This window comes from Zosterops lateralis (assembly GCF_965231275.1).
Source record: "Zosterops lateralis genome assembly, chromosome: 7".
Taxonomy (NCBI): domain Eukaryota; kingdom Metazoa; phylum Chordata; class Aves; order Passeriformes; family Zosteropidae; genus Zosterops; species Zosterops lateralis.
Genome location: NC_139767.1, coordinates 22,766,847 through 22,792,726, shown reverse-complemented (window position 1 = coordinate 22,792,726; position 25,880 = coordinate 22,766,847). Strand labels below are relative to the sequence as shown.

The window sequence follows — 25,880 nt, the reverse complement described above, 5'->3', positions numbered from 1 at the left end:
GGTAAAGAGGGCAGGGTGCTGCAGCTGAAGGTGTGAGGCATCAGTGGGTGATGGGCTGCTTTCATTTGACTGCTGCCAGGTTTGAGTAGGAGACTGACTGTGGCAGGTCTGGGACAAGGTGAAGTTGATACACATCTTTTTTCTACCAGTGCTGTGGTGGGCTACTGCTCAACTCTCCACCGCCTCACCTAAGAATGTTGGGGAGGTGTGTCAGTCCTCCTCACTCCACATCTCAAGAGTGAGGGAAACTTTTGCCATGAAGGCATCAGCGATGTGCTCCCCTGGCTCCAGATTCACAGCCAGCATGTGGAGTTCTCTCCTATCGCAGCACAGAGGCCTCCCCACCGGTGTGCACAGAGTGAGCTGAGATCTGTCATCTCGGGGCCCTCCTTGTCCTCGCATCGGCTGCAAAAGCCAGGGAAAGGGAAGCAAGGTGCCAAGACTCGGTTACGTGCTGGTGGCTCCTCCTCACCCTCCCAGCAGCAGAATGGGATTCCTGTGAAGCAGCCTGTGGCTCCATCTGGTGCCCATGCTGGCTCTGCACCTACTGCTGTGCAGATGGGCCAAATCAGAGCCCCTGGCAGCCGGGAAGGGAGCCCTGGATACAGGATACAGGCAGCCCCCCAGGGAGCCGCTCCCTGGTCCCGCACAAACAGGTACAGGAGGACAGTGCTGCAATGGCATACAGGAAAAAAATCCCCAGTGGCAAGAAATACTCCAAGCCATTGCTCAAGAAAATCAGCAAATTGCTGTCTGATGGCAGGGGATGGGTCTCCCATCCTCTGGAGAGAGAAATGACTTTGGCACACGAGACGACGCCCTTGGCATTTCATCCACCCCGGGCGCACGACTCATGGCTGGGGAAGGCCCTTCCCAGGGGATGTACGTCCTGAAACATGACCCTGAGGAGTGCTGGGAATGGCCTGCCTCAGACTCAGCCCTCCTCATTCTGTCAGGCTTCCCAGCTAGGAATTTACGGGAGGCGAGGAAGGGATTCCAGCTGTGGGATTCCAGCTGTGGTCTGGGTGTGGTAGTGAATCCAAAAAGCTCTGACCCTGCTGAGAGATCAAGCTCTGTCCTTCTCCCATCCAGGCCACAAGAGGGAATCACAGATCTCCGTGGCGAGGACACAAGCAGAGATGCAGGCGAGCGAGACTGCCCAGGACCCTGGGAATGGGTGAGCACAGCCCCTCTGCAGTAGCTGTCCAGGCAGGGGCCATGAGGGAGAAAAGTCAACAACGCAGCTGCTAGTGCACGGTCCCGGTTCTCCGGGGGCCCGGGCCGCCTTGGTGCTCGGGGTGTCCCGCAGCTCCCGGTGCCACAGCGGGGCCCGCGGCCTGTGCCCGCCAGCCCGGCGAGTTGCACCCCGTCACGTCCCACGGCCCGACAAAGCGCTGAGTCACCCCAGCTGTCCCCCCCGGCCGGCTCCTCCTTCCCGGCGGGACCGGCCGGGCAGCTGACTCGGCGGGCAGCCAGCGGCCCGCGGCGCCGGGGGCTGCGGCCGTGCCCGGAGCGGTGCGCCGTCAGTACCGGCACCTGAGGGACGGCTCGGCGCCACAACGCCCGCCCCTCGCTGGCGCTGTCCGGGGCCCAGGCGCGGGGCCGGAGACCGGGACGAGGACAGGACTGAGACAGGACTGAGGGGCCGAGGCGGGGCCGGGCAGGCCCGACCGGCGGAACGGCCGCGCTCGCGGCTGGAACGCTCCTCCCATTACGTCACCGCGACCGGCGGGGCCGTGACGTCAGCGGCCGCGGTTGGCTGCAGGCGCCGCCCGTCAGGCGGCGGGCCCGCCCCAGGCCCGCGGTGGCCCGGCCGCGGGGGACGCGCGACACCGGCCGCGGGCGGCCCGGGCGGGCGGGGAGGGCTCGGCGGTGGCTCTCAGGTGGGCACCGGGGCGGGACGGGACGGGACGGGGGGAGCGGGGCGCAAGGGGACACCGGAGAGCGGCGGCCCGTGGCGCACGGCGGGAGCGAGGCCGGTGTCGTCCCCCGCCGTGAGGCCGCCGCCGCCCCTCCCGGTGCCCCAGATGCGCTGGCCGCGGCCCAGGGCCGCCCGCGACGGCGGCGGGGCGGGGTGCGGAAACTTCCAGCAGCGGCGGGTGGCCCCGGCAGCGCCGTGTTTACGGCCGGGCCGGGGGGCGGTCCCAGCGCCGCCGTCCTGGTGCCGGTGGCAGCGCCAGCACCGCCCTCCCGTCACTGGGACTCACGGGCCGGGGGCGAGTACCGGGGCCGGGATAGAACCGGGGGGATCGGGGGGTTGCGGCGGCCGCATTCCGCTCCTGTCCCCCACCCGCAGCGGGCCGGCCGATGGAAGTGTCCCGGCATGCCCGGGGCCGGGGAGGATCCCCCGTTGAGCCCTTAATCCGCTCCAGGCGCTAAGCACCTTAGCGGGCTGCGTCCTCCCGCCGCCCCCCCGGGCCAGGACTGAGCCCCCGGGGCAGGGGGCAGAGAGCGGCAGGGACCCTTTCCCGGGAAAATTGGGGTGACGCCGGCGGGACGGCGGTGTGTCAGCAGCAAAGGGTCCCCCGGCTGGGGCTGTAGGTGCTCCCAGGTGGCCGAGGTGCGGGCAGGGTGCTGGGGAGCTGGGCTTGGCGTGGTGCTGAGTTGCTCTCGGGAGGCAGTGGGTGGTCGGGGCGCTGGAGAGGGTAAGCAGCCTGCCCTTGCTGTCCCACACCCACCACTACCGGGCTGTGCCTGTGGACCTCTGATTTTGTCTTCCCCCCCCGCAGTGACCCCGTGGGACAGCTCACGTCATGGTGGACTACTACGAAGCGCTGGGGGTGAGCCGCAATGCCACTGCTGAGGACATCAAGAAGGCGTAAGTGTATGGCAGCGTGCCTCTGCCTGCAGGGCAGAATCCCCCAAGCCACCCCACCTGGTGCCAGCAAGGCAGGGGCTCCCTTTGGGGGCTGTGGGGACAGGGCCCAGCTCCAGAGGTGACAATTCAGCCTTTGTTTCCTTTGTATGGATGCCAGAGTGGGGTTGGGCTTTGCTGCCATACAAAGGCATCTTTTGGTGGGGTTTGGTCCCTTTCTCCCTGCTGTCAGCCTGGGGCTTGAGGTGAGTCTCAGTGGTGTTTGGAGGGTCCCCTCTTTTTCTCTGCCAGAGGGTGCAGGGGTGGCAGATGGTTGGGGCACAGGGACTCTGCTGGCATCAAAGTCAGGGGACTGGAGTTCACAGGGTGAAGAGCAGCGTGTCCCCTTTTAGGGACGTGGGCCCTGTGGGCAGGTTGGTGCTGTGCCCCAAGTACTACTGGGGAGCTGACAGAGTCTCCTGAGTCTGCAACTCCTGCCTGGTGCCCTGCTGAGGTGTGCTGCTTTCACTGGGGTGAGGCATCACCTGAGGGGAATGGCAGCGGATTGCTGGCTTGCCAACAGGTGGCAGAGGTCCCCGTGGGGGGCTTCCCATGAGTGAGTGGGAGAAGCTGGGAAGCATGGGTTAATCATACCTAGCTGCAGTGGGGAGGAGAGGGCTGCTGGTGCTCTCCTGGCCCCAGGGGCCCCCAGCAACCCCTGGTCCATGCACACTCTGGAGCCCATGAAGGCTCCAGAACAAACCTGTAAGCATTGTCCAGAGCCATCAATGAGGGCAGCTGAGGTGGGCACACATTGCACTGCTGTGGTCGTGCTGTAGTTCTGGAATTATTTCTGTTTTGTTTGTTTAGTTTGTGTGTGTTGGTATATGTATGCATAAATACATGTGTATATGTATATATTTATATATGAAAACACATACTCTTTTTGGGAGGCACAACTAGTCCAGGAAGCTCCTGTTCAGTGTCTGACGCTGTAGGGTGCTGGGTGAAGTGGGCTTGGAGGTGCATGCTCAGACAGGAGTTGCTGGCCCAAGGGCTGCTGTGTGCCCATCACCGCCCCTCTGTGCAGGTACAGGAAGGCTGCGCTGAAATGGCACCCGGATAAAAACCCAGACAACAAGGAGTATGCTGAGCAGAGGTTCAAGGAGATCGCCGAGGCATACGAAGTGCTGTCGGACAGTAAGAGGCCACCATGATGTCTCGTGCGTGTGTGTGCCCACCCTTGGGACTGTTCACACTGGGATGTCCCGCTTCTGGGATCACACAGGTTGCATCCTTGGCTGTCCCCAGGAGGCAGTGGGTCCCTACAGCTTTACCACACAGCTTGTGGGGCTTGGTTGCTTCCTCATGCGTCTCCCAAAACAGCCCTTGGGAGAGATGCTGAGCTGTTGGCATCCACGGTGGGATCTCCCCAGTGGGGCTGAAGCTTTTGCATTCTTTCCCAGTGGTTTTGCTTGGGTTTGGGTGCAGTGTTGGGGTGGAAGGGGCTTGTGCCAACCACCTGCTCTTGCTCCCTGCTGTTCTGCACCTCCCCTAGTTGGGAGAGGTGTCAGTGCTCCTGTGTCCACCTGGCAGCCAGCTTCCCTGCAGCCTCCTTTCTTCTTCCAGAGCAGAAGCGTGATGTCTACGATCGCTATGGCAAGGATGGACTTATGGGAGCAGGTGAGTAGGGCTGTGGGGTTAGTGCAGCTCTGGATACATCCCTGTCTGAAGATCTGCTGTGGGTCAGTGCCACCAGGACTCCCCACCCTTCAGGAGAGATGTCACCTAGGGCTCTATTTAAGACTGAGTGTCTTCCCTCCAGCAGGACCAGGGGGTTCCAGGGCCAGTGCTGGGGCCCCCGAGTTCACCTTCACCTTCCGCAGCGCTCATGACGTCTTCCGGGATTTCTTTGGCGGACGAGACCCCTTTGCTGAATTCTTTGGTGCGTGTGGGACAGGGGAGGCTGGCTCTTGGGCATCTCTCTGTCTGTGGGGCAGCCACTGAGCTTAGGGATGGAGCTCACAGCTGGCTCTGGCAGAGGGTTCCCACATCAGTGCCCTGCTTCTGGTTCACGAAGTTGATAGGGTAATGCTGACTGGGGCACACCTGCCTTTCAGATGACATGCTGCCCTTCTCTGAGCTGCGAGGACCTGGCTCCCGGCACCATGGGGGAGGCCATTTCTTTTCCCCCTTCCCAGGAACCTCAGGTAGGAGACACTGCCACTCCTCCCAGCAAGGGAGTCCTAGAACACCATGTTCCCCTGGGCAGTCTGTCCCCTGCCCTCCTCTTGCCACCTACCCTGGCACCAACCTTGTTGCTCCCTTGTCTAGATTTCTTTGCCTCATCCTTCAGCTCTGGTGCAGATGCAGGACTGGGCTTCCGCTCTGTTTCCACCTCCACCACCTTTGTTAATGGCAGGCGTATCACCACCAAGAGGTGAGGGCGTGCTAACCCACCTTGCTCCCACAGACTTCTCTCCACCAGCAGGCCTCTGACCCTGCAACTTCCTGCTGTGGTGCACTTCCTGCATGGTCCTTGACTGTCCATCTGTTTGTCTGTCTGCAGGATTATTGAGAATGGGCGTGAGCGGGTGGAAGTGGAGGAGGATGGGGAACTAAAGTCGATCCACATCGATGGTGAGAAATGGCACTGCAGACTGAGTTGTTGAGCTCTGCGCCCTTTCCCTTTGGGTGTCTGGGAGGTGCTGTATCCAGGCTTCATTTTGGACTGAGCCTTGGTTGGCCCTGATTTGGAGCTCTGCTCTAAAGGATTGGTGGGGTGAATTGGAGGTGCCAGGGCCCCACACCAGCTTTGGGGAACTGGAGTGGATGAGTCTCGCAACCCCTGTCCCCACAGGTGTTCCTGATGACATGGCGCTGGGGCTGGAGCTGAGCCGGCGTGAGCAGCAAGCCTTCCCCAGGCCACGGCCCCCCTCATCACCAGCACCGGCCCCACACCAGACCTCGAGCTCCTCACCTGTCTGCCTCTACACGGATAGCGAGGACGAGGATGAGGACTTGCAGCTGGCCATGGCCTACAGCCTCTCTGAGATGGAAGCCGCGGGGCACCACCAAGCAGGTGGGCACAGCCCCGGCTCCCTGTCGGCACCGGGGGGCAGCCACAGCAGCCCGTCCTCCACCCACAGAGCCCGTGGTGCCCGGGGGAGGCTGGAGCAGGAGCCACTTGGGGCCAGCAGTTCTGCTACAGTGGGGCACGAACCTGCCCCCAAAATGAAGCTGTGGCACTGCCCCCTGCTCTGAGTGTGGGGCAGAGAAAGGAAAGCAGGGGTGGAGTCCCACTGCTTGGAACTCAGCTCCTTCCTCCCCTAGCAAGGGAGGGGGTCTCTTTTGCCCTGCCTCCTTGCTCAGGTGAGTGGATGGCTAGTGGCATCCCCGCGTTGGAGGCTCCCAGACTTGGAAGTAGTGGCTTGAAGAGGAGCCCCCTTGATGGGGTTTCAGGAAGAGGGGCAGCTCCCTGCCCTGGCTCCTGGAAGCATGGGTGGCCCATGGGCAGGCATGCTCTGGTTGTGCCTGCCCCTCTCTCCCTGCCAGCCCTGCAAGCAGGCAGGGTCTCCAGCAGGTGCCTCCCTGACTGCAGCCTGCCCCTGCCTGGGCTGTGGGGAGTGCTGAGTTGAGCTCCCATCCTTGCAAGGAGGGCTGTGCACATAGCCTCTGCTTGGTGCCTTGTGTCTTGTCTCTTCCCTTTGGATGCTGTTGCTCCTGCCTGTACTCCCTCCTCCTGTCGTCTTGCAGACTCTGCCTGGTCACTCCCTTCCATATGCCTTGTCCACCCTCCAGGGCACTGTCCTTCCTTGCTTTCCACAGCAGCAGTGACCCTCCGTGATGTTCACAAGTGTTTCTACCCTCTCCATTGCCTGTAGTTCTGCCTTGGCTGTCTTCCTCCTCTGCCTGGGACCTTCCTCCCTCCATCCCTGCCTCTCTTCAGCCCTTGGCCGAGGAGGATTTCACAGGTGCTGTTGTGTACCCCCCTCCGCTTGTCTCCCCAGGTGTGTTCTGAGGCTGCTGCGCCCGGGGACCGCGCACGCCCACTCGCCCACGGAGGCTCTCCCAACCAGGACTCCGCTTTCTCCCTGCACGGCCACCCCCTGCCACCCCCTTCCCCCAGCACCCTCTGGCTCCGTGGGATGCGGTGAGGGGGGCATGACAGGGCTTATGGCCGAGCAATACCTGGGGCTGGGGGGAGAGGCCCTAGGCACCACAGGGTGGTGGAGAGTGGGGTGGTGGGGATTGCTGTAGATTAGGCTGCCGGTGGGGATGCTGGCTGTATGCAGCGAGGGGCAGCATGGCTGGGCTCAGCCAGCAGGGCTGGGCTCTGCCCCCCTCCTCGCTATAGCCCCCCCCTCTCTGACCCCCTTCTGCTAACAGCTGTCAATAAACCTGTTTGCAGTAGCTTCTGCTGTGGGGTCTTTCTGGGCTGGGGATGCAGAGTTCTTGTCTTTGCCTTCATGTGAGCTGTACACTGGCAGTTGCAGAGTGCAGGGATAGAGATGGACAAACATGAGATTTCCTCCCTGTGCCATCCCAATACACACAGTCAGAGGCGAGGCCTGGCTGCAGCTGCACGAACGTGACACAAGAACTTTATTCACATCAAGATACAAAATTATAGTTCTCTAGAAATTTTTCTTCTGCTCGAGTGACTAGGCAGGGAGCACACAAAGGGGACCTGGAATGGGGCTGGGCCAGGCCCCCCTGCACCCCACGTTCCCCCCCAACTGCCCCCACTTCTGCCCTCCACATGGGTACAGGAAGAGGGCTAACAGAGAACTGACAGGTTGGGGAGTCCCCCTGCCAGCTCCCAGCAGCACCACCTGGTGTCCCCCTCCACAGGGCTTAGGGGCCACAAGCCCTGTCCCCTCTGAGGTAACAGTGGGTGTGATGGGGTTCCTGCACACAGAGGGCCTGAGGTCAGTGTCCTTGGAGAGATGGGAAGGGGTGCCTGGGGGCAGGGGGAACAGAGCCAGAAGCACAGACACCATTTTACAGGGAGAGCAGCCCCAGAGGCTGGTGAGGAGAGTGCAAAGCGCAGGGCAGGGGGCAGACAAGAGGGGGGAGAGAGGGCTCCTCGCCATCACTGCGGCAGTGCCTTCAGGATGGCATTCACTTCCTCAGCCACAGCTGTCAGTGCAAACTCAAACTGGTCCTGCAGGAGCACAGCAGGAGACATGAGGGTCCTTGCCAGCCCAGCCCCAGGGGCTCTGCATGCTTATGTGGAGGGAGAGGATCCCCAGTTTGGGGCGTACCTTAGTCTGCACCATACCAGGCCGCTGATCTCGGATGTGCTCCAGCGTAGCAGCTATGTCTATCTCCTTCACCCCTGGGGCAGAGGGAGAGAGGAGTGCTAGGAGGGGAGTTCACAGGCCAAACTCATGGACAGGGCAGAAACAGTGCTTCCCTGCACCTACCTTTGGCCATTCGGTTCAGGACCATGTCGACAAGGATGTACGTCCCAGTCCTGCCTGCACCATCACTGCAAAACACAGATGCTTGGTCCAGGGGAGCTGCTTCCAGTGGGACTGGTCCTGGGCAGCAGGTCCCAGCCCTCAGTCACCCTTAAGCCCAAATGCCCCTCCATCCCCTGCAGTACCTGCAGTGCACAATAATAGGGCAGGAGCGACCCCGGTAGCACTTGTTCACCTTCCTGCAAAGATAAGAGGGAACAGATCAGTGCCCTGCTGTGCCAGGGTCAAGGCTCTGCTAGGTGTCCCTTGCTGTGCTCAGTGGGGCAGAGCAGCAGCACACCATGATGTGGCCCTGGGGGTCCCGCTCATGGCTCCTCCTGCCTCCACAATGGTGCTGGACATGGGATGGGGACCACAAGTGGAAAGTGGCTGGGGCAGGGAGAGTTCAGTTCCTCAGCCCAGCCTGGGGAGGGGAGCAGTGGTGGGACCCCCAGGGAGCGGCTCTGGTCCGGTGGGGTGTGAAGCTGGGGGCCAGGCGCCGGTGGGGCTCCTGGCATGCTCCATGCAGCAGGCACGGCTGCCAACGATCACTTTTGTGACTATGCAACTGGAGCCAGATTACTAGCTGCAAATCACAAAAATGACGCCGGCAGCTGCGAGAGAGAGACAGAGACAGACAGACAGAGAGAGAGAGCGTGAGCAGGGCTGAGAGGAGGGCAACATGCTCAGAGACCCACCCCCCGCTGCCCTAGGCTGGGTCCCTTGCCCCACACAACTTAGGGTCAGTGAGTGGCCTGTGCCTGGCAAGAGCCCACCACCACCCTGGGACCTAAAGACCTGGGCAGGCAAGTCTCCTGGGAGCAGTCCCAGTCCTGCAGCTCTTGCCCTGGGCTAGCTGGGGATCCACCACTGGCTATAGGGCATTGGGAGCAATGGGTCACAGCCAGTTTAAGGCTGGCTCTGGGGATTTCTTCTTACATCCATGGCTGGGGAAGGTGCCAGTGAATGCTGCCCTCCATGCCAGCTCTGGGGTAAAGCACTTTCCAACCCTCACTCTGAAGGCTGGAGAGCCCTGGCAACCTCAAGCAAAGGTTTCTTACTCAACAAACTCTGTTGAACTTCATCCCAAGCTGGCCAAAACCTGTCTTTTGTGCTCCCTCCCATCCATGGCAGCTCCTAGTCCCTGCACCTGGTCCGTGCCATTGCCCTGACCCTCATTATCGTGGCAGTGATGTCCTCGCCCATTGGTGGCCTGCATTTGGGATCACCGCTGGCTCCCCAAGGGCTGGCACAGTGCCAGGTGGGTGCTCACCTGCGGAAGTCAAGGAGGGGCCGGGTGGTGGTGGGGATGCCCTCGGCCGGCCAGCTGAGGAAGTGGAATTGCGTCAGGGTGCGGGTCTCCTGTGACTGCACGTTTTTCAGGTAGAAGCTGCGCACCAGGAAATCCTCACACCAGATGTGCTCTGACACCAGGTTCACCTGCCCAAGTGAGGCAGACTGTGGGCATCAGTGCTGGGCAAGGCAGCTGCACTCAAGGGGACAGGGGCTGGAGGATGCTCCATGCCCCAGGCTACCTGCCACACTTGCCTCATAAATGTGGTAAAGAGAGGAGCCTTCATCTGGCCAGTAGCGGTCACACTGCTTGACACTGTCCTCAGCAAGCGGGCTCAGCATGACAATGACAGTGCAGCCATGTTCCCACACCATCTGTGGGCAAGGCAGAGGGGGTTTCACTACTGGGACACAGCCCAGGTGGGAGGGCAGTCAAGCCCCTGTGACCCATTTTGTGGGCAGAACACAAAGGGACCCCAATGGGCTGGCACAGCTGCATGACATTCACCTGCCAGAAGTCAGCAATAGTGTGGGACAGTGGCCCCTGCGTGGCAATATATGCTGGCATCCGTGGGTCGTGGTCAATCTGGAGCAGGAAAAGGGATATCAGATTTCACACTCTTCGGCCAGGGGTTGGTGACACTTGAAGGAGTAGGGGGATACTCCAGGGATGATAGGAAGGTTGGGAAGGGAGATTCAGATGCCCCAGCCAGGAGGCAAATGGGATTTAACAATTGTTTGAGCAATGGGGCAGGCAAAAAGCTCACACTTGTAGCCCTCAGGGATGTAACTTCAGTCTAGCTCTATCCCAGAGTGAAAACCTCACCTGGGCTGGACATATCAAGGAGCAGGGTGGCAAGGCAGGAGCCCCCAGTGATCACTCACTATTGGACTGGCATTGATGAAGTCACTGCGGGATGGGTTGCTCTCGGCTTTCAGCTTGATCCGCACGTGATCATCTGGGGGAACAAGCCAGGAGGTTTGGTGAGTGGCTAGAAGAGCTGTGGGAACACTAATGCTGCTGACAGCCATGGCCCTGAGCGTCCCCACACCCCACGCCCTGCTCTGGCAGGACAGCTAGTCCCTGGGGCTGATCCCTCAGGCAGGGTGGCTGGGATGCTCACAGGGCACATAGTCAGGGTTGCGGTTCTTCTTCAGGTTGCCTTCACTTTGGGCAATGGAGCATATGCTGGGCTCAGCTTGGTAGGCACAGAGGGCCTGCCACTCCTTGGCCAGCCGGTCCTGGTTGCGGAGGTGGTCCTCCATGTAGGCCTGGGGCAGAGGGACAGGAGTCAGCCTAGCAGCAGAGGAGCAGATGCAGGGCTGGGGAGAGGGCTGGCACCCCTCCAGGCTGGCTCACCAGGATCATGTGTCCGGTGGAGATGTCCATGTTGGACTGGACAGGCTCCTCGCACCAGGAGGGTGTGCTGCTGTGGGAGCTGGGGCTGGGCTGTGGAGCGTCGCTGAACTGGGATGAGACACTGCTGACCCTCGAAGTCTCCGCTGGTGCCGCCGGTGCCTCCGTGCGGCCAAAGAGAGACTTGGCAGCCATGTGCTGGCGGCACAGCTCCTGGGGAATCCCAGCGAGAGCCCTGTCCCTTGGCCACAGCGCTGCCACAGGGCAGCTCCGTGCACCCCGAGTGATGCTGACACGTGGCAGTGACGCATCCTGCAGTGTCCCACATCCCGCAGGGCCCTACCTGGTACTCCAAGGTGGTGTCGGCAGCACCCTCTGGCCCCAGGGCAGCCAGGCGCTCCTTCTCCCGCTGCTTGGCATGGCGGCGCAGGCAGAAGGCGGCGGACACGGCGATGGCAATGACGGCCACGCAGGCCAGCGCGATGAAGGTCAGCAGCACCGAGTGGAAGCCGTCCCCAAAGCGGGATGGGCGTGAGTAGGCAGCAGCTTCATTTCGCTGGGGAGCAAGCCAAGTAAGGGTTAGTTAGCATAGGGCTGGGGGGCAGAGAGCCGATTCTGCTGCACATTTGGGGTTGCTGGGGGTTAAAACAGTGAAAGGGCTCTTCCTTCCCCTTTTTGAGGGTGCTGATTCTCCCAGCACTCTCAGCTGGGGAAGAGCTGGTGTCACTGGGGTGAGGCAGAGTGCACCCACCTACGTGTCACATGGGGCACTGTTACAAGGGTGTCCCTGGAACTGGAGGAGCTTTGCCAAGCCCAGGTAGCAATGACTTCCTGCTTCCCTGCTTCCAGCACTCAGGGCTGCTGCCTGAGGCAGACCCAGCTTGGACTGCCCTTCTACAAGGCAGGCAGTAGCCCCTTAGAACTTTGGTTCCATGACGTCTTTCTGTCCAGCTGGAGAGATCAACAAGGGCCAAATTCAGCCCAAGGACGTAATGGTGTAAGATAGGCAACTGCAGCACTGGGTGCACTACTCCCAGGGGACCTTCCCGACTGAGGCTGGCTCTCCCCTGCAAGCACTGCTCCACAGCAGAACATTGAGGGAGGCAGGGTTGGGAATATGCCAGCACTGCCATCACTGCTGGTACCATCCCAGTTGTAGCAGCTAGGGGACAAGTCCTCCCTGTTGCCCTCCTCAGTGAGGACACAGAGCAGCCCCTGCCATCTTGCAGGTAGTGTCTCTAGAGCTCCTTCCCTGTGATTGTGGGAGACACCCCAATCCATGCCAGTCCCCTGCTGGAATAGGATGTTGCTCAGACCTTGCTGGACAAGACCTTCCTGTCAATGCCATGACTGCCTAGGTCCAGCTAGAGCAGCACACAGGGATGCTGGGGCATCACCAATTCAAACATCCTGTGCCCAATGAGCTGCCAGAGCCTTGCATTACCTCATTGCCACAGCCTCCCATTGGCTATGACCCTGATGAAGTTACCGAGGGAACACTGCACCATCATCAACTACATCATCATCATCATAGCCTGGGGATGTCCCCAGCCTAGGTGTCCCTGCTGCCATCTGCCTGCCAGCACCCGACTGCCATCAGGCTCCAGCCAGTCCTGCAGCCAGGGCACCCACCAAGCCCAGCATCTCCCAGCTCCCCGGGGCAGCCAACCAGGAGCAGTCCTGCAGCCTCTGGAGGTGTCAGCAGAGCCAGGGTGGATAGAAGGGACTTCTCTCCCAAGGCCTGCCCAGGCCCTGCTGTCACCCTGCTTCTCTACATCCCTCTTCCTCAAATCTTGCACCAGTCCCACCAAGTCCAGAGCCAGGAGAGAATGAAGGAAAAGCACAAGCTGGTTAGAACTAGAAAGGGCAGTGCAGAAGGGGGCTTGCAAAGCTGCCTCAGCTTCCTCAGAGCTCCATCTCTGTCATCTCTGACATCTCTCTCGGTTCCTGCCACCTGCCTGATCAAAAGGCATTGCGATAGACACGCTCTGCATACTGCTGATAGAGACAGGTTGCCTCAGTGGCCAGGCCACCCCTTCTTCATGGTCTCCTCCAAAGTTCCCCCTTCCTTCCTTTCTTCCTGCTCACAACCACATGACAAGAAGGGAGAAATGGGGACACTAGGCTGAGGATGTGCTACACCATTTTTCCTCCTCAGGCTGCAAACATGGGAGCCAGGCTTGGTCCCTATCTCCAACCCCTGTTCCCTGCCCCAGGAGACTGTTCCTGTGGCTCCCCAGAGGAGCATGAGGAGGGGTAACCCCTCTCCAAACAGATGGTTCCTGTTCCATCCCTACCTCCAGCTGCTTTGCCATTCTCTTGGGACATGACAGCATTTTGCCTGCCAAGCTATGGTTTGTGGGGTGCTCTGGGAACACCCCAGTGCTCAAGTGCCCACACAGCTGAGATGGATGTGCAGGCTGGAGGAAGGCAAGGGTGAGGATGAGCCTTGAGGGATACAGCCTGCAGCCCCCCAGTCTTGGGGGGGGGGAAGAAAAGCCTCTGGGAGTGCCTTCAAACACTGCAGAGCTTTTGTTTTGTAAAGAGCCAAGAGCCCTGGGCAGGATTTGTGCTGCCAGGCAGTGGAGGGGGATGATAAACAGACAGGATGGAGCAGTCTCCAACAGGAGTTCTCCAACACAGGAATGGAGTCTATCTCCAACACAGCATCTCAAATCCCCAGTCTCCTCTACTCTGCAGGGACAGCTCACTCACTAAGACCCCTGTACCCCAGGGCTGGGGGCTCCTGGCTTGTACCCAGTGGCAGCATCCCCACTCCCCTATCCCTGTCCACCCCAGTCCCAAGGGATGGAATCCTTGCTCACTCCTACCTCTCCCACTCCTGTTTGCACAATCTTCAGGCCCAGCTCATGCTCCAGCTCTCCTTTCACTTGCTCTGTGGACAGGGAGGAGATGGTCAGAGGCATGTTTCCCCTCCACACAAGAGACCCCCCAGAAACCGAGCCAAGGGATAGATCCGACAGCTGCCCAATTTACCCAAAGGCAAAGGGAGGAAAGGTAGGAGCCCTCTCTCCCTGGTCTCTAGGAGGGGGCATCCCACAGCTGGGAGGGAAAGTGAGGAACAAGATCAGGGGGACACTGCCAACTCACCAGTCTGGCTGGCCACATCTGCCAGTGAGAAGTTCTGGGGGTTCTGTCGGATGCGGAAGGTAAGTGCAGGACCCACAACGCTGCCGGGGAGAGGGGGGACACAGTGTGAGACCTGGAAATGCAGACTCCCTACCCACCCTCACCACAGCCCAGCCCCTCCTCTCCCCCTGCCTGGGAGTGCTGAGCATGGCCAGGGCTGAGGCAGCAGCACCCCATGGCACCATGTCCCTCACCTGATGTTGATGAAGCTGGCGGTGGAAAGGTGAAGGTGCTTGGCTAGGAGTTCCAGCAGCTGCACACCAGCAGCCAACCCTAGGGGCCTGTGGGGACAGTTTCAGGGTGAGGAGGAGATGGCAGGGATGAGAGGACAGCCCCGTGCTCCCCATAGCCAGGGAAGAGGGACAGGCAGGCTCAGGGAGTCCCAAGCACATGGCAAAAACAGGTGTCAGGGTGGGCAGGAGGTAAGTGTGGCACGTGTTGTGGTGGGGGTGAGCTGACCCTCCCTTGCACACAATGTGCACAGAGACATTCATGTACACACACTCCCAGCCTTCCATCCTGCAACAGTAAGCTCGGCTTTGCTGTGGGCTGGGAAAGGAAGGCTTTGGGGTGGAACAAGGACTGTGAGTAGAGAGAATGGATCAGAGGGAGCTGACCCCATAGAAACCCGAGCATACCAAAGACCCAACAGGTTTGGTCAAACATGTGAAGCTGTGACAGCTGTTGGTGGGGAGATAGAGACCCTTCACACATGCAAAACCCGTTGCCTGACCCCAAGCTCTCACTTCTGGTCTGTGACGATGTAGCCATACTCGTCTAGTGGCCGCGTCCCCTGCTGTGCCCCACTGTCCTTCCTTTCTGTGTAGCTCTTCTTCTCCACCACAATGTGCTTTCTGGGGCTGAGTGCATCCCCACTGTGTCCCTGCTGTGGCTCAGCCTGGGGGGCTGGTGAGGATGCTGCCCTGCCCTTTGTTCCATCCCCTGGGGAGCTGGTGGCTGCGATTTTGGGGGGTGGCACAGTGGAGACAGGGGGCACTGGCTCCTCTCCATGCTGCATGTCCCCCTCCATCACCTGAAGGGAGGAAAAGGGAGAAGCTGGAATCTCTGAGGAGAGTCTTGGGGAAATGTCTCCTCCCCCTCATCCCACCTGTGGCATGGCACCTCCTCCAGCATCACCCTGCTGCAAACCCACCCGTTTCGCTGTGGGCACTTCAGGGCCAGCAACACCTGGAAAGGAGAGAGACAAAGGTCCTGCAGCACCCACCCCAAAAGGCAACACTCCCTACCCTGAAACAGGGCACACCAGCACCTGCTTCTGCCAGTCCCTGCCTGTCCCACCCCTGCACCCAGCTCACCAGAGCTCTGGAGCAGCTGGAGGAGGGTGGATAGGCTGCTTATCTGCTGGGGACTCAGTTCTGGCAGCCCCAGGCCATAGCTGGCCAGGAGAGAAGCCAGTCTCTTCAGGGCAGCATCTGCAAGAGGATGTAGCATCAGGTTGAATGTTCTACATCCACATGGAGATGAGGGGCCAGGGATGAAGCAGATGGAGCAGGTGGGGTTGTGGGTATATTTTGACCATGGGCATAAACCCAAAGAGGGAAAGTGCGAGCCACAAGGAACTCGTGGCTGTGGGTACAGGATGGGGAAAAGGGTTGGTGCCTGGCTGGAGAACAAGGTACCCGTCTGTGCAGAGGGTGGCTGGGCAGCCAGGAGTGCTTGCTGCTCCCTCTCTTCCATGTTTCTGTAGTCACTGGGGAGCCGCAAGCTGTGCTGGAGCCTGGTGCTGGCAGGGTCCGTGCGGCCAGCTTTCTCTCTGGGCAGGGAAAGCATGCCCAAGTCCTGGAAAAGATGCCCCCCGTCCACTCCTGGCTGCCCGCCATAGGAGGGCACAGGGCCAGCCCCAAAAAGGGTCTGGGCAGGGACCCGGCCCAGCAGCGAGGAGGTCTCAGAGCTCTGCCTGGCTGAGCTGCTGGGATGCTGGTGGGCACCATCCTGATAGCCGAACTGCAACCAAAACACATGTCAAACCCTGCAGGGTCCCGTCACCCTATGCTGGAGGCAGGGGGTATCCAGCACCAGAAGAAAGGTGCCGGGCGCACAGCAGCTCCCTGTCAATCTCTGCTTTTCTGCCCAGGAGAAGGCGCTCACTCTCCAGCTTACCTTGTGGTAGGAGTAAGGATTGAGCAGAGCGTCCTCGTAGCCCAGCTGGGGTGGGGAGGGCAGCAGGACGTGCTCCAGGTACCGCTGCACCAGAGGGGAAAGCAGCAGTGGTGGGGGCGGCTCCAAATGCTGAGCTGCTGGCAGGCCAGGGTCTGGGGCTAGCGGGGCTCGCCGGGGCTCGCTGCGGAGAGGCAGGAACCTCAAAGGCAAACAGCGCTGGAGTAACTCACCTGGGTAAAGGGGGAGGTCTCTCCCCTAAACGCCATTAGGAGGACAAAGCCCTCGCTGCTCCACTGAGCTCTGCTGGCGCTATCCTACCTGTCCCTGGCCACCGGCTCCAGCGAAGGTGGCAGGCGGAGGCGGGGGATGCGCTCCATCTCCTGAGAAATCACATACTGGGTGATGCCATCCTGCCACGAGAGCCCTGCCATGGGAAGAGGCTGTGAGACATGGAGGCAGCCTGGGAACCATGGTGTGAGTGCATGGGATGCCATCCTGATATTCTGTGTCCTATGGTCTGGGTTTGACCCCATTCTCTCAGCCCACCCTGGCCCCTGGGCCAGCAGGACCACGGACAGCTCTAGAGCCACTAGGCAATTCTGACACACCCCCTCCCTGCAGGGTCGCAGAGACTTCCCCCACACTCCCCTATTCACCTTGTGCCATGAGATGCCGCAAGACATCCTGCAGACGCTGGAGCACGGGAGACGTGACCTGGAAGTAGGGTCTGTCCTGCATGGAGCCCACCTGGCACTGCCCAAACAGCCCATCTGCAAGAGAAGGACAACAGCGGGACCGGATGAACAAACACTCCAATGTGAGGATGTCCAGGCACAGCCCCACCTTTCTCCTGCCATGCCCCCTGCAATGCACCCCAGGTTCCCTTGCAAGGCACCCCTGTACCCTTCACACACACTTGGGAAGGGAGAGGGGATCCTTGAGGCCCTGCCAGCCACTTACCCTGCACACACACCTCCTGTGGGGAGCACAGCCTTCGGTCAAACAGGCAGCCTGGGACAGATAGACAGACAGGCCAGTCAGCACAGCATCCAAGGGGGACTCCTATGGAATCTGCTCATCACCAGCTGCTTGGGGGATCCCTACACTCCAGAAAAGCAGCACAGAGATGCAATGTGGTGATGGTGGGAGGGGACACGGCTTTGTAGCCCATGACAGAGGCTCGGTGCCAGTCTTTTCTGCCCTCAGAGACAAGATGGGGGCTGTATAGAAAGTATGCCCTTGGCTCTGGAGAGCGGGGAAGGCCTGGAGTTTTTTGGGGTGCTGGCAGTTAGGAAGGTAAGACTGAGGCAGCAGAGACCTGCAAAACCACATCTGCTGCCCTCCTACATGTGGTACTACGAGGAAGGGACGCAACCCAGTGACACCGGAATCTACTCTCCCTGCGAGGCGGACCCCAAAGCACGGATGTAGTGCTGTTGGGGGTGTGGGGTGTGTACATCTCCAGCCCCTTCGGCGGACAGCACTTGGGCAGGGGGCGGCTTCCCCCTTCCTCTCCCCCCCCGTTTCGGTCCAAGACCGTCAGCAGCGAGACGGCAGCAGGCGATGACTCAGCCCCGGATGGCAAGGAAGGAACGAGAAAACAACCGGGGGGAGGGGAGGGAGGGGCCCGTCAAGCTCACCGCGGGGGAAGGGGGCTAGTGGGGATGAGGGTCCTGGGAACCCCGGCACCCCCGGGCCAACGTCCCCTGAGGCCGAGGCCACGCGGGTGGGGGCACAGGACCCACTGCCGGGGGAGACCCCGGGGCCGGCGGGGCGGGGGCCGGGCCGGGGCGGCGGGGCCGGCGCTGTCCGCGGTGCTGAACCGGCGCAGCGCTCTCCCGCCGAGACCGCCCGCTCCGCCGGGAGGGGCGGCGGCCCCAGTTCAGGGAGTCTCCCCCGGCCAGGAGAGGGCTCGGCCGCAGCCGTCCCGGCACCGTTCCCTGCTTGCTCCTTGCAGCGGGGCCCCCGCGGGGCAGGCGGATCCATCCGGCGCTCCCGGGCCGCTGGAGGACGGGGGGCGCAGCAGCCCCGGGCGCCCGGTAGTGAGTCAGCGGAGCCGGGGCCGCGCCGTGCCGTGCCGGGGGCTGAGCCCTGCTATCGACAGCGACACGCGGGGCCCCGGGAGCCCCAGGCACGGACCGCACGGACCGACCTGGAGAACAGCGGGTGCATCGGCCCGGGCGGGTCGCACTTACAGGCGGAGGGCGGCTAAAGGGCGGCACAGTCCCGGAGGAAGCCGCGCTCAGGGCCGCTGGCCCGGGCTCCCCATCCCTGCGGCAGCCCCAGGCACCGGCTTTGCCCCGGGCATGAGCAAGCACCGCTCTGCTCCCGTCCCGTGGCTGCTGGCTCTCGGGCCCGGCGGGGCGGACACTCCACAGCCGGCGGGGCGCCCCGGGGTTAGCACACCCAGCGGCCCGGCAGCCCCGGGAGAGGGGCGTCCCCGGTGCCGATGGCGGACCCGCGGGGCCGGTCCCGGGCCGCCCTGTCCCGCTATCCGCCGGGGGCCGGACCCGCCGCCGCACGCCGTGACAGCACCCTACAGCGGCGGCGACCGCACCGGCCGCGGAGTCCCCGTGCCCCGCCATTCCCCGGGAATCTCCGTCCGGCCCTCGCGCAGCCCGGGGCAAAGCCGCCCTGCCCGGGGTCGCGGTCTCACCGTGTGCGGCGGTGGCGGCGGCGCCGTCACGCAGCTGCCCGCGGCCGGCCAGGAGGAGGAGGCAGAGGAGCGCCCGGAGGAGCCGCCGCCCCATGCTCCGCTCACGGCCGCACCATGGCGCACCCGCCGGCCGCGCCCCCGCCGCCGCCGCCAACCCGCGCCCCGCCGCGCCGCGCGCCCCGCCCGCCGCCGCCGCCCCGCCAATGGCGCGCAGCGCGCTGCCGCGGCGCCCCGCCCCTCCGCGCCTCAGCCAATCAGAGACCCGCGCGGCTGCCCTCAAGGCCGCGCTCACGCCCTCCGCTGTCCAGCGGGGCCAATCACGCCTCGCTCCGGGGAGAGGCGGTGGAGCGCGGCGCCAATGGCAGCATCCCTGGGGGCGAGCCACGCCCCCTGGGGGTGTGCCACAGCGCCAGCAGCGCCCCCGCCAATCAGCGCCCGTCCCTTCCCAGCCCTGCGGCCGCACTGGCTCCCGCGTGGGACACGCCCCTGAGAGCCGCCCAATGAGCGGCGAGCGTGGAGCCGCACCCTCGTACCCCGCCCGACGGCACCGCCTGGGCACCGGCTGCGGGCAGAGGCCGGCCCCCGGCTTGGGAAGGGACTCCCTGTCACGGCCCCGGGGAGCAGCCTCAGGTCCGGTGCCGGCAGATCCCTGCGCACACAGCAGGCTCACTCCTGGGGAAAGGGGCGGCCCCAGCGCTGCATGATACAGGGGACATCCTCCTGCCAGCTCTCCCTGGGCAGGAAGCGAGCCTTGTTCTGCCCCTTAGCTGGGACCTCCAGCACCCGTTGACAAGAGATTGTGGATTGGTTAATAAGTCTCGCTCATGGTTCCAGGGGAGAGAACAGGTAAGTCCCCAGGGAGAGCCATGTACGTCAGCCCCAGCCACAGTCATGGACCACTTGGTAGTGAGACAGAAATGCTTTAATGGCCCCAGGACTAAACCTACTGCTACTCCCTCCCCACCATGTTCAGTCGACCACCAGGCTGCTGCTGACCGTCGGCAGGAGCTCGAAGAAACCCTGGAAGAGGAGAGGCTGTCAGGGTAGGCCAAGCAAGGCAGTGCAGGGTGGGGGGACAGGCAGTGGGGGCAGGCAGCAGCTCCCTGTCACAGCATCATAGTAGGTAGCGACTTGCAGAGAGCAGGACTACGTCGCCATAGTAACCCATCGCTGACTCAAGGCTAGTACCGGTTGCCATAGGAACTACTTAGGGATGGCAGTCACTGGGGAAGGCTGGGATGAGAGGGGGCACCTCCGGAAGCAGCCAGTACCTGAGCTGCTCTAGAGAGTTGAGGAGCTCTCTGTGGATGGCTGGGCTCAGCCCCAAAGCAGGGATTGGATGGGGACGTGGGGATGTGGGAGATGTAGAGAAGCAGGGAGCAGGCTTTAGCACAGGATGGGGGTCACAGGGCTCACCTTGAAGAGGGTGATGCTCTGAAGCACCCCCGAAGTGCAGCACATCTCCCGGATGGAATGCATGGCCAGCTGCGGGCAGCCAATGTCCAGCACGCGCAGCCCCAGGCGGGAGGCCAGAATGGGGCCGATGGTGGTGCCACAGGGCGTGTCATTGCGCACCATGAACTCCTGCACGGGGGCAAGACCTCAGCAGCTCCACATGCTGCCCCATGGCCTCCCACATGGGCCCTCAGCCCTGAAGGGAGGCAACCTGGGACAGGGAAGCAGCACCAACCCACTCTGGGGTACAAAAAATGCTCCAGATAGGACACACTCAGGCCAAGCTCCCATCCTGTTCCCTGAGGCAGTCCTGGAGCTGGAGCCCCAGAGCAAAAGGCAGCACCGAGACCTCAGAGGGGTCAGACATGGTAACAGAGGTGGAGCTTTGGCATAGGTGCCCTCTAATGAACCCAGGGGCAGGGCTGCAGCCCAAACTCCTGATGTTCAAGGAGGGCTCACCCAACCTGCTCACCTGCAGAGGGACACCCACGCGGGCGGCAATGTCCCGGATTACAGCTTCAGTGACAGCTGTGGAGGCATAGCGCTGGTTGCTGTTCACTTTGATGACAGGGCCCTGCACAAAGGAAGGCACCGCAGGCCCATGATGGGACCCAGGAATAGTCAGTGGCCCTGGAAACACCCATACCCAGGCAATGCTGTACCACCCCAATAAATCAGTCCATTCTCCCTTTCCTGGGTGAGCCCATGGAGATGGGGACAGTGTTTCCATGAGGACAGCCCCAGCTCAGAGCAGGGAGAAGCTCTATGGACAAGACTGGGATCCCAAATGATTAACCTCAGAGATGTGGCATAGTCAAATCCCATTTCAGGATAAATGTTTCCCATCTGAATACCCCCTGAGCTGTGCCCTTGGGGCAGCTGGGCAATCCACAGCACTGCAGGAGAGACAGACAGCAACCATCATAGACCAAAGCAGAGGGCTGCCCTTACCTTGTGGAAAGCTGGACGATGATTCTCCTCATGCTTGTCCCTAGAAAGAGAAGTAAGAGTTTCACACTATAGCCTTCCCTCCCTGCTGCAACAAGCACTGTCCCGTTTGTACTACCTGGGGAGTGATGGGGATACATCCCACAGGTGGCAGGGCAGGCTGCCCTTGCCGGTGGCATGGCTCAGACTACTCACACATAGTTGGGGTGCACAGCGTGGGCCATATCAGCACTGATCATGTAGGACTTGGCCACTGCCTCCTCGAAGGCTGTCAGGTTGTGTGGCGATGCCGAGATACGGCGCAGCACCAGCTCCGTTAGCAAGGACTCTGCGCCCTGTGCACTCTCTGACCCCACCTGGCAAGGATCACCATCAGCACAATCCCACAGCACCACAGGGGCCAGAGGAGTGACAGAGCATTCCCTAAAGCCAGCAAAGCAGTTTCCTACCACAGTAGTGCTTCCCACCCCTGCCTGGGCCATGCTTCATGTGGGTGTAAGCAAATCCCTACTTCCTCCACTGGGGTATGGGATCTCTCTCCTGCTAGGCATGGCTGGGGAAGAGCGGAGAACATGGAGCCCCTTCTAGTGCCAGCCACCTCATGGCTGTGCTGCTCACTCACCTCCTCGTTGTCATAGAGCGCGATGAGACGCACATTAGGCTCCTGGGAGAGGGACGAGGGTGCCGCACATGAATCAATCAAGGCCTGCAGGGTTAGGGAGGAATGGACACAGCCTGAGTGCCACTCCATCCTGGGAATCTCAGGACTGAGCCACTGGAAAATCCCCCAGGAGAGCCCAAAGCATGGAGGAAAGGAGCTGTGGGCACACACATTATCCAGCGACAGCACGAGTCACCCCTGGGAGCTGCTGGGAACCCGACACACCCAGCAAAGGGGGCATCCAACCCCAGGTTCTCCAACAATCTAGACCCGTTCCACGAGAACACAACTCCCTGTAGAGCCTTTGGCCAGCCCAAGGCTGAGCTGGGGTGCATGGGGGCCACACTGCAGCTTCTGGGTTCTTTCCCCCCTCACCTGCAAGGCGCAGTAGCAGCTGTGCAAGTTGTCCAGACGTGGGGAGAAAATGAACTCATCAAAGGCACCACCCAGCGTCTGCAGAGAGCCAAAAGGAGTAGGGCACAGGTTCTGGGTCACCAAAAAGTACCCGCCACTGGGTTCCCATTCCAGTACCCTTATCCCTGCCCCTCAGGAGCAGCTCCCTCTCATTCCATTCAGCTCCCAGCCTTGGCATGCCCCAGGCAGAGGACATGTGCCAGGTAACACCTGTCTAAGTGCCAGCATGTAGGCTGTGCGCAGACAGAGGGAGGCTCCTACCCTTAACTCACCGCTGGCTGTGTATCTGCCAGGCATAGTTCCAGCTCCACAATCTGCTCTGGTTTCACCCCCAACTGGGGGCAGATCAGGGAAAGAAGAACAGGGCTATGCCGCTCTGCCTGGGAAGAAAGCAGAGCTGTGGGCAGGGCAGGCAGTGGATGGCAGGAGAAACTTCTGGTTTCCCTTTGCAAAGCTGTCCCTGACCCTGCTTATCTGGCAGAGTCCTCTCCCCTACTAACATGTCCCATGTTCAAGCCCCCACCTCACCCAAAACAGCTCTATGCCCCTGTGCTAGCCCCCCTCCCTGCTCTGCCTCCCTTCCACACTGCAAGCTAGAGTGAGGAGAGAGAGATGGCTGAGCAGATGTGCCATGCAAACAGCTGTGAGGCAGAGTGGAAGGTTACCACAGTGAGAAGGGGAACCTGGTGGCAGGTCCCTGAGGACTCAAAATCAAAGGTGAAAAGTATGAAGTCTTTGTAAGTGTCCCTGCTGATCCTTGGCACACAGCTCACCTGGGCCGCAGTACTGCAAGGTGTGGACTCCATAACCACTTCCTTTTCCAGCTCCTCCTGCACGCAAGTGGCCAGAATGGGAACCCTGTGGGGGTCAGCAACATTAGCTCCCAAAGCTTTGCTCACCTCACCTGCTTGGGTTACACACTGCCAACCCTTCTTGGGGTGTTTGCCTTGCTCCTCCAGGGAGTGACTGCCATGCCAGATGGAGCAAGAATGTACATTTTAAGCACAAATCTTCTGTGGCACCTCAGGACCTCCCAGTGTCCTTTCCCAAACCCTATGCTTGCAAGCATCTCCTGGAAGGACTCTATGAGGCTAAAAGCCACTGCAGATCTCCCCACTGCAATGAGCAGCTGCCAAAGGAAGAGCTAAGGCGGGGCTTTGCTCTAGCTGGGTCCCAGCCCTCCCAAGGGCTGGCCAAGGGTCAGGGCTGAGCTGGGCCTTACAGGTGGTGCTCGGTGTTGGGCCCAAAGTTCTCATTGATGTTGCGCTGCAGATGGATGGCCAGGTGAGGAATGCGGAGGATGGGCCGCTCCACACGCACCAGGCGCTGTTCCAGGCGCCCTGTGGCCAGGTCCTGAAACACAGGGAGGACTTCTGGGGCCAGGCCTGCAGAGCTGAGAGGTTGCAGCAGGTCCCACTCTGTGTGAGGGTCAGCGACCCAATGCCAGAGACACACAGCTATCCAACCATGCATGCCCTAAATCAGACTCACCTTTATGATCACCCTCCCGGCCACGGTGAGGTCACGGTCGAACCAGGTGTTCCAGATGCCCCCTCCATAGGTCTCCACGCCCACCTGCACTATGCCCACCTGTCCCCGCTTGGAGCGACGCTTCACCTGGGCAACAGCAGAGATGTCACTGCTGGCACCATGAGGCGCTGGGGACCGGGCAGCTGGTGGGAACTGGGCAGCACATGCCCAGAGCCTCATCGCTGATGCTGCCAGGACAGGGGGCTGTGAGGGGGTTTGCAGGACAAGGGACACAGAGGAGACAGCAGCAGACAGAGCAATGCAGGGGCTGCTCTGGGTGACAGATTTGGGAGGTGTAGGGAGCCAACAATGATGCTGCAAGGCACAGGGGTAGTCAGGATAGTTTTTGCTTGTGGCATGAAACTGAAGGACCCCAGAGAAGGACTCAGCCCCCAGCCAGGTGACCCTACCCTGAGGCAGGGGCTATCGGTGTGGGCCCCTAGCAGGCTGAACCCATTCCCGGGCTGGAACTGGCCGCCGACGGCGAAGGCGATGAGGGTGGAGTAGTTCCTGGTGATGAAGTACTGGAAGCAGAGGGGTAGAGGTGAGGGGTGAGGCACCCCGCCCACCCCGCTGCCCCGTCCCAGCCGGGCCCACCTTCTGCGCCGGCCGCACGTCCCAGTGCTCCGTCTCCTTCAGCTCCTGGAAGCCGGCCTGCAGCAGCCGGCTGCGGCATTCGGCCACCACTGTGGGGGGAAGAGCCGTCAGGGCGGCCCGCGTGGAGGAGGAAGAGGGCCGGGGGGGAACCGGGCGGGCGCTCACCGTGGTACGGCGAGGGACTGCGGTTCACGAACTTCACCAGCTCCTGCGCCGCCGCCTGCGCCGCCGCCTTCGAGCCCTGCGCCGCCGCCTGCGGGCACCGCCGTCACCGCTCAGCGCCGGCAAAACCCCGCCCGAGCCGAGACCCCGCGGGACCGGGGACCCCCGTCCCGGGCGGCACCAACCCGACCCCGTCCCGCGCCCGCCGCCCGCCCGGTACCTGCATGGCCGCCACCGCCCCGCCGCCCGCACCGCGCCCCCTGCCGGCGCGGAGGAATGAGCAGCCGGCGCCCGGACCCCGAACTCTGCCCCCTGCGATCCACGCCCGGCCCCGCACCCCGCAATCCACACCCCGCAATCCACACCCGGCCCTGCACCCCGCAATCCACACCCCGCAATCCACACCCGGCCCTGCACCCCGCAATCCACACCCCGCAATCCATACCCCACAATGGGCAATGTGCCCCACGACCTGCGACCCCACGATCCACACCCCGCACCTCCCACACTAATACTCCCCGCCACACACACTGCGCTGTCCCCCTGCACACCACACCGTGCAATCCACGCCACGCACCCCGCACCCTCGTCCAGACCAGGCAAACACAGTGCCTGACAAGGCTAGTGTAGAGCTGAATTAAGGGCAGGTGGAAGAGGGGCACAGCCAGGAGGGGCCGGGATGGGAAGCAAGGGGCAGGGACAGGCTCTACAACGATGGTCACCCATGCTGCCCTGGTGTGCCCCAGTTCTAGGGTTAACTGGGAGGGCAGGGGCTGCCCTAAAACGGGGCTTGGCCTGTCTGCAGTGGGGTGCAGGTGCATAGGAAAACACACTTGCTTCCCCAAGGGTAGGTATATTTGGAGTGGGTCACAGCCAAGCTGCAGCCCCCATCGTTGCTGCTCCCCTGCCTTGGCACTCACAGAAAACAAGGCACAAATCCTTGGTGCCCTGTTGGAGACAAATGTCTCTGAGTGACAGCAGTGCACTGGGTTCTGAGAGTTGGCACGGTGGCAGGGTAGCACCTAAGATGCCTGTCAGCCCCAGGAGCACTCCAAGGAATAGGACCCCTTGGCCTTGCATGGATTAGGGTGCCTTGAGCACTTGGCTGGGTTCCCTTCATGGGCTGGATGCAGCAGTGGGGTTTTGGGTTTCAATCAGTCCTCATGCATCATTTCCCAGCAGGATCCTTTCTTCCTAGCAAGGGGTGTGTGGCCTTGGGAGATGGACGTGGCAGCCTGTGAGTGCTGCATGGGGCCCAGGTGATGGGTGCCAGCCGG

The 25,880-nt window shown here is 61.7% G+C and overlaps 3 protein-coding genes across 9 annotated transcripts; 1 reads left to right on the top strand and 2 right to left on the bottom strand.

Annotated features, from left to right (window-relative positions):
• The first annotated feature begins 1,728 nt into the window (after positions 1 to 1,728).
• DNAJB2 (DnaJ heat shock protein family (Hsp40) member B2) lies at positions 1,729 to 7,207 on the top strand. 7 transcript variants are annotated; one of them, XR_014590525.1, is made up of 10 exons: positions 1,729 to 1,883; positions 2,730 to 2,818; positions 3,885 to 3,994; positions 4,424 to 4,477; positions 4,623 to 4,739; positions 4,915 to 5,004; positions 5,129 to 5,234; positions 5,364 to 5,434; positions 5,655 to 6,166; positions 6,805 to 7,207. XR_014590525.1 is itself a non-coding variant. In XM_083865173.1 (10 exons), the coding sequence occupies exons 2-10, from the start codon at positions 2,754 to 2,756 to the stop codon at positions 6,813 to 6,815; spliced, it is 849 nt and encodes a 282-aa protein (XP_083721299.1). In that variant the 5' UTR covers positions 1,731 to 1,883; positions 2,730 to 2,753; the 3' UTR covers positions 6,816 to 7,207. The 7 variants fall into 7 exon arrangements, 1 of the variants encoding a protein (XP_083721299.1); XR_014590526.1 differs by having other exon boundaries at positions 4,620 to 4,739; XM_083865173.1 differs by having other exon boundaries at positions 1,731 to 1,883; positions 4,620 to 4,739; positions 5,655 to 5,876.
• A 179-nt stretch (positions 7,208 to 7,386) lies between these two features.
• PTPRN (protein tyrosine phosphatase receptor type N) lies at positions 7,387 to 18,930 on the bottom strand (the record flags this gene model as incomplete). Its single annotated transcript, XM_083864888.1, has 23 exons — positions 7,387 to 7,961; positions 8,062 to 8,135; positions 8,224 to 8,288; positions 8,406 to 8,459; positions 9,533 to 9,699; positions 9,808 to 9,927; positions 10,061 to 10,138; positions 10,438 to 10,511; positions 10,677 to 10,824; positions 10,913 to 11,122; positions 11,253 to 11,465; positions 13,741 to 13,805; positions 14,021 to 14,100; positions 14,254 to 14,340; positions 14,806 to 15,092; positions 15,168 to 15,247; positions 15,376 to 15,492; positions 15,700 to 16,024; positions 16,181 to 16,379; positions 16,499 to 16,604; positions 16,837 to 16,950; positions 17,141 to 17,191; positions 18,837 to 18,930. The coding sequence occupies 23 exons, from the start codon at positions 18,928 to 18,930 to the stop codon at positions 7,890 to 7,892; spliced, it is 2,880 nt and encodes a 959-aa protein (XP_083721014.1). The 3' UTR covers positions 7,387 to 7,889.
• An 810-nt stretch (positions 18,931 to 19,740) lies between these two features.
• On the bottom strand, positions 19,741 to 24,832 carry DNPEP (aspartyl aminopeptidase). The gene is made up of 15 exons (XM_083864690.1): positions 24,824 to 24,832; positions 24,607 to 24,694; positions 24,442 to 24,530; positions 24,255 to 24,368; positions 23,806 to 23,931; positions 23,537 to 23,667; positions 23,088 to 23,172; positions 22,587 to 22,694; positions 22,276 to 22,353; positions 21,862 to 21,945; positions 21,435 to 21,595; positions 21,243 to 21,282; positions 20,764 to 20,865; positions 20,253 to 20,420; positions 19,741 to 19,856 (listed from the first exon to the last, which is right to left on the bottom strand). The coding sequence occupies exons 1-15, from the start codon at positions 24,827 to 24,829 to the stop codon at positions 19,806 to 19,808; spliced, it is 1,431 nt and encodes a 476-aa protein (XP_083720816.1). The 5' UTR covers positions 24,830 to 24,832; the 3' UTR covers positions 19,741 to 19,805.
• Between the last annotated feature and the right edge of the window lie 1,048 nt (positions 24,833 to 25,880).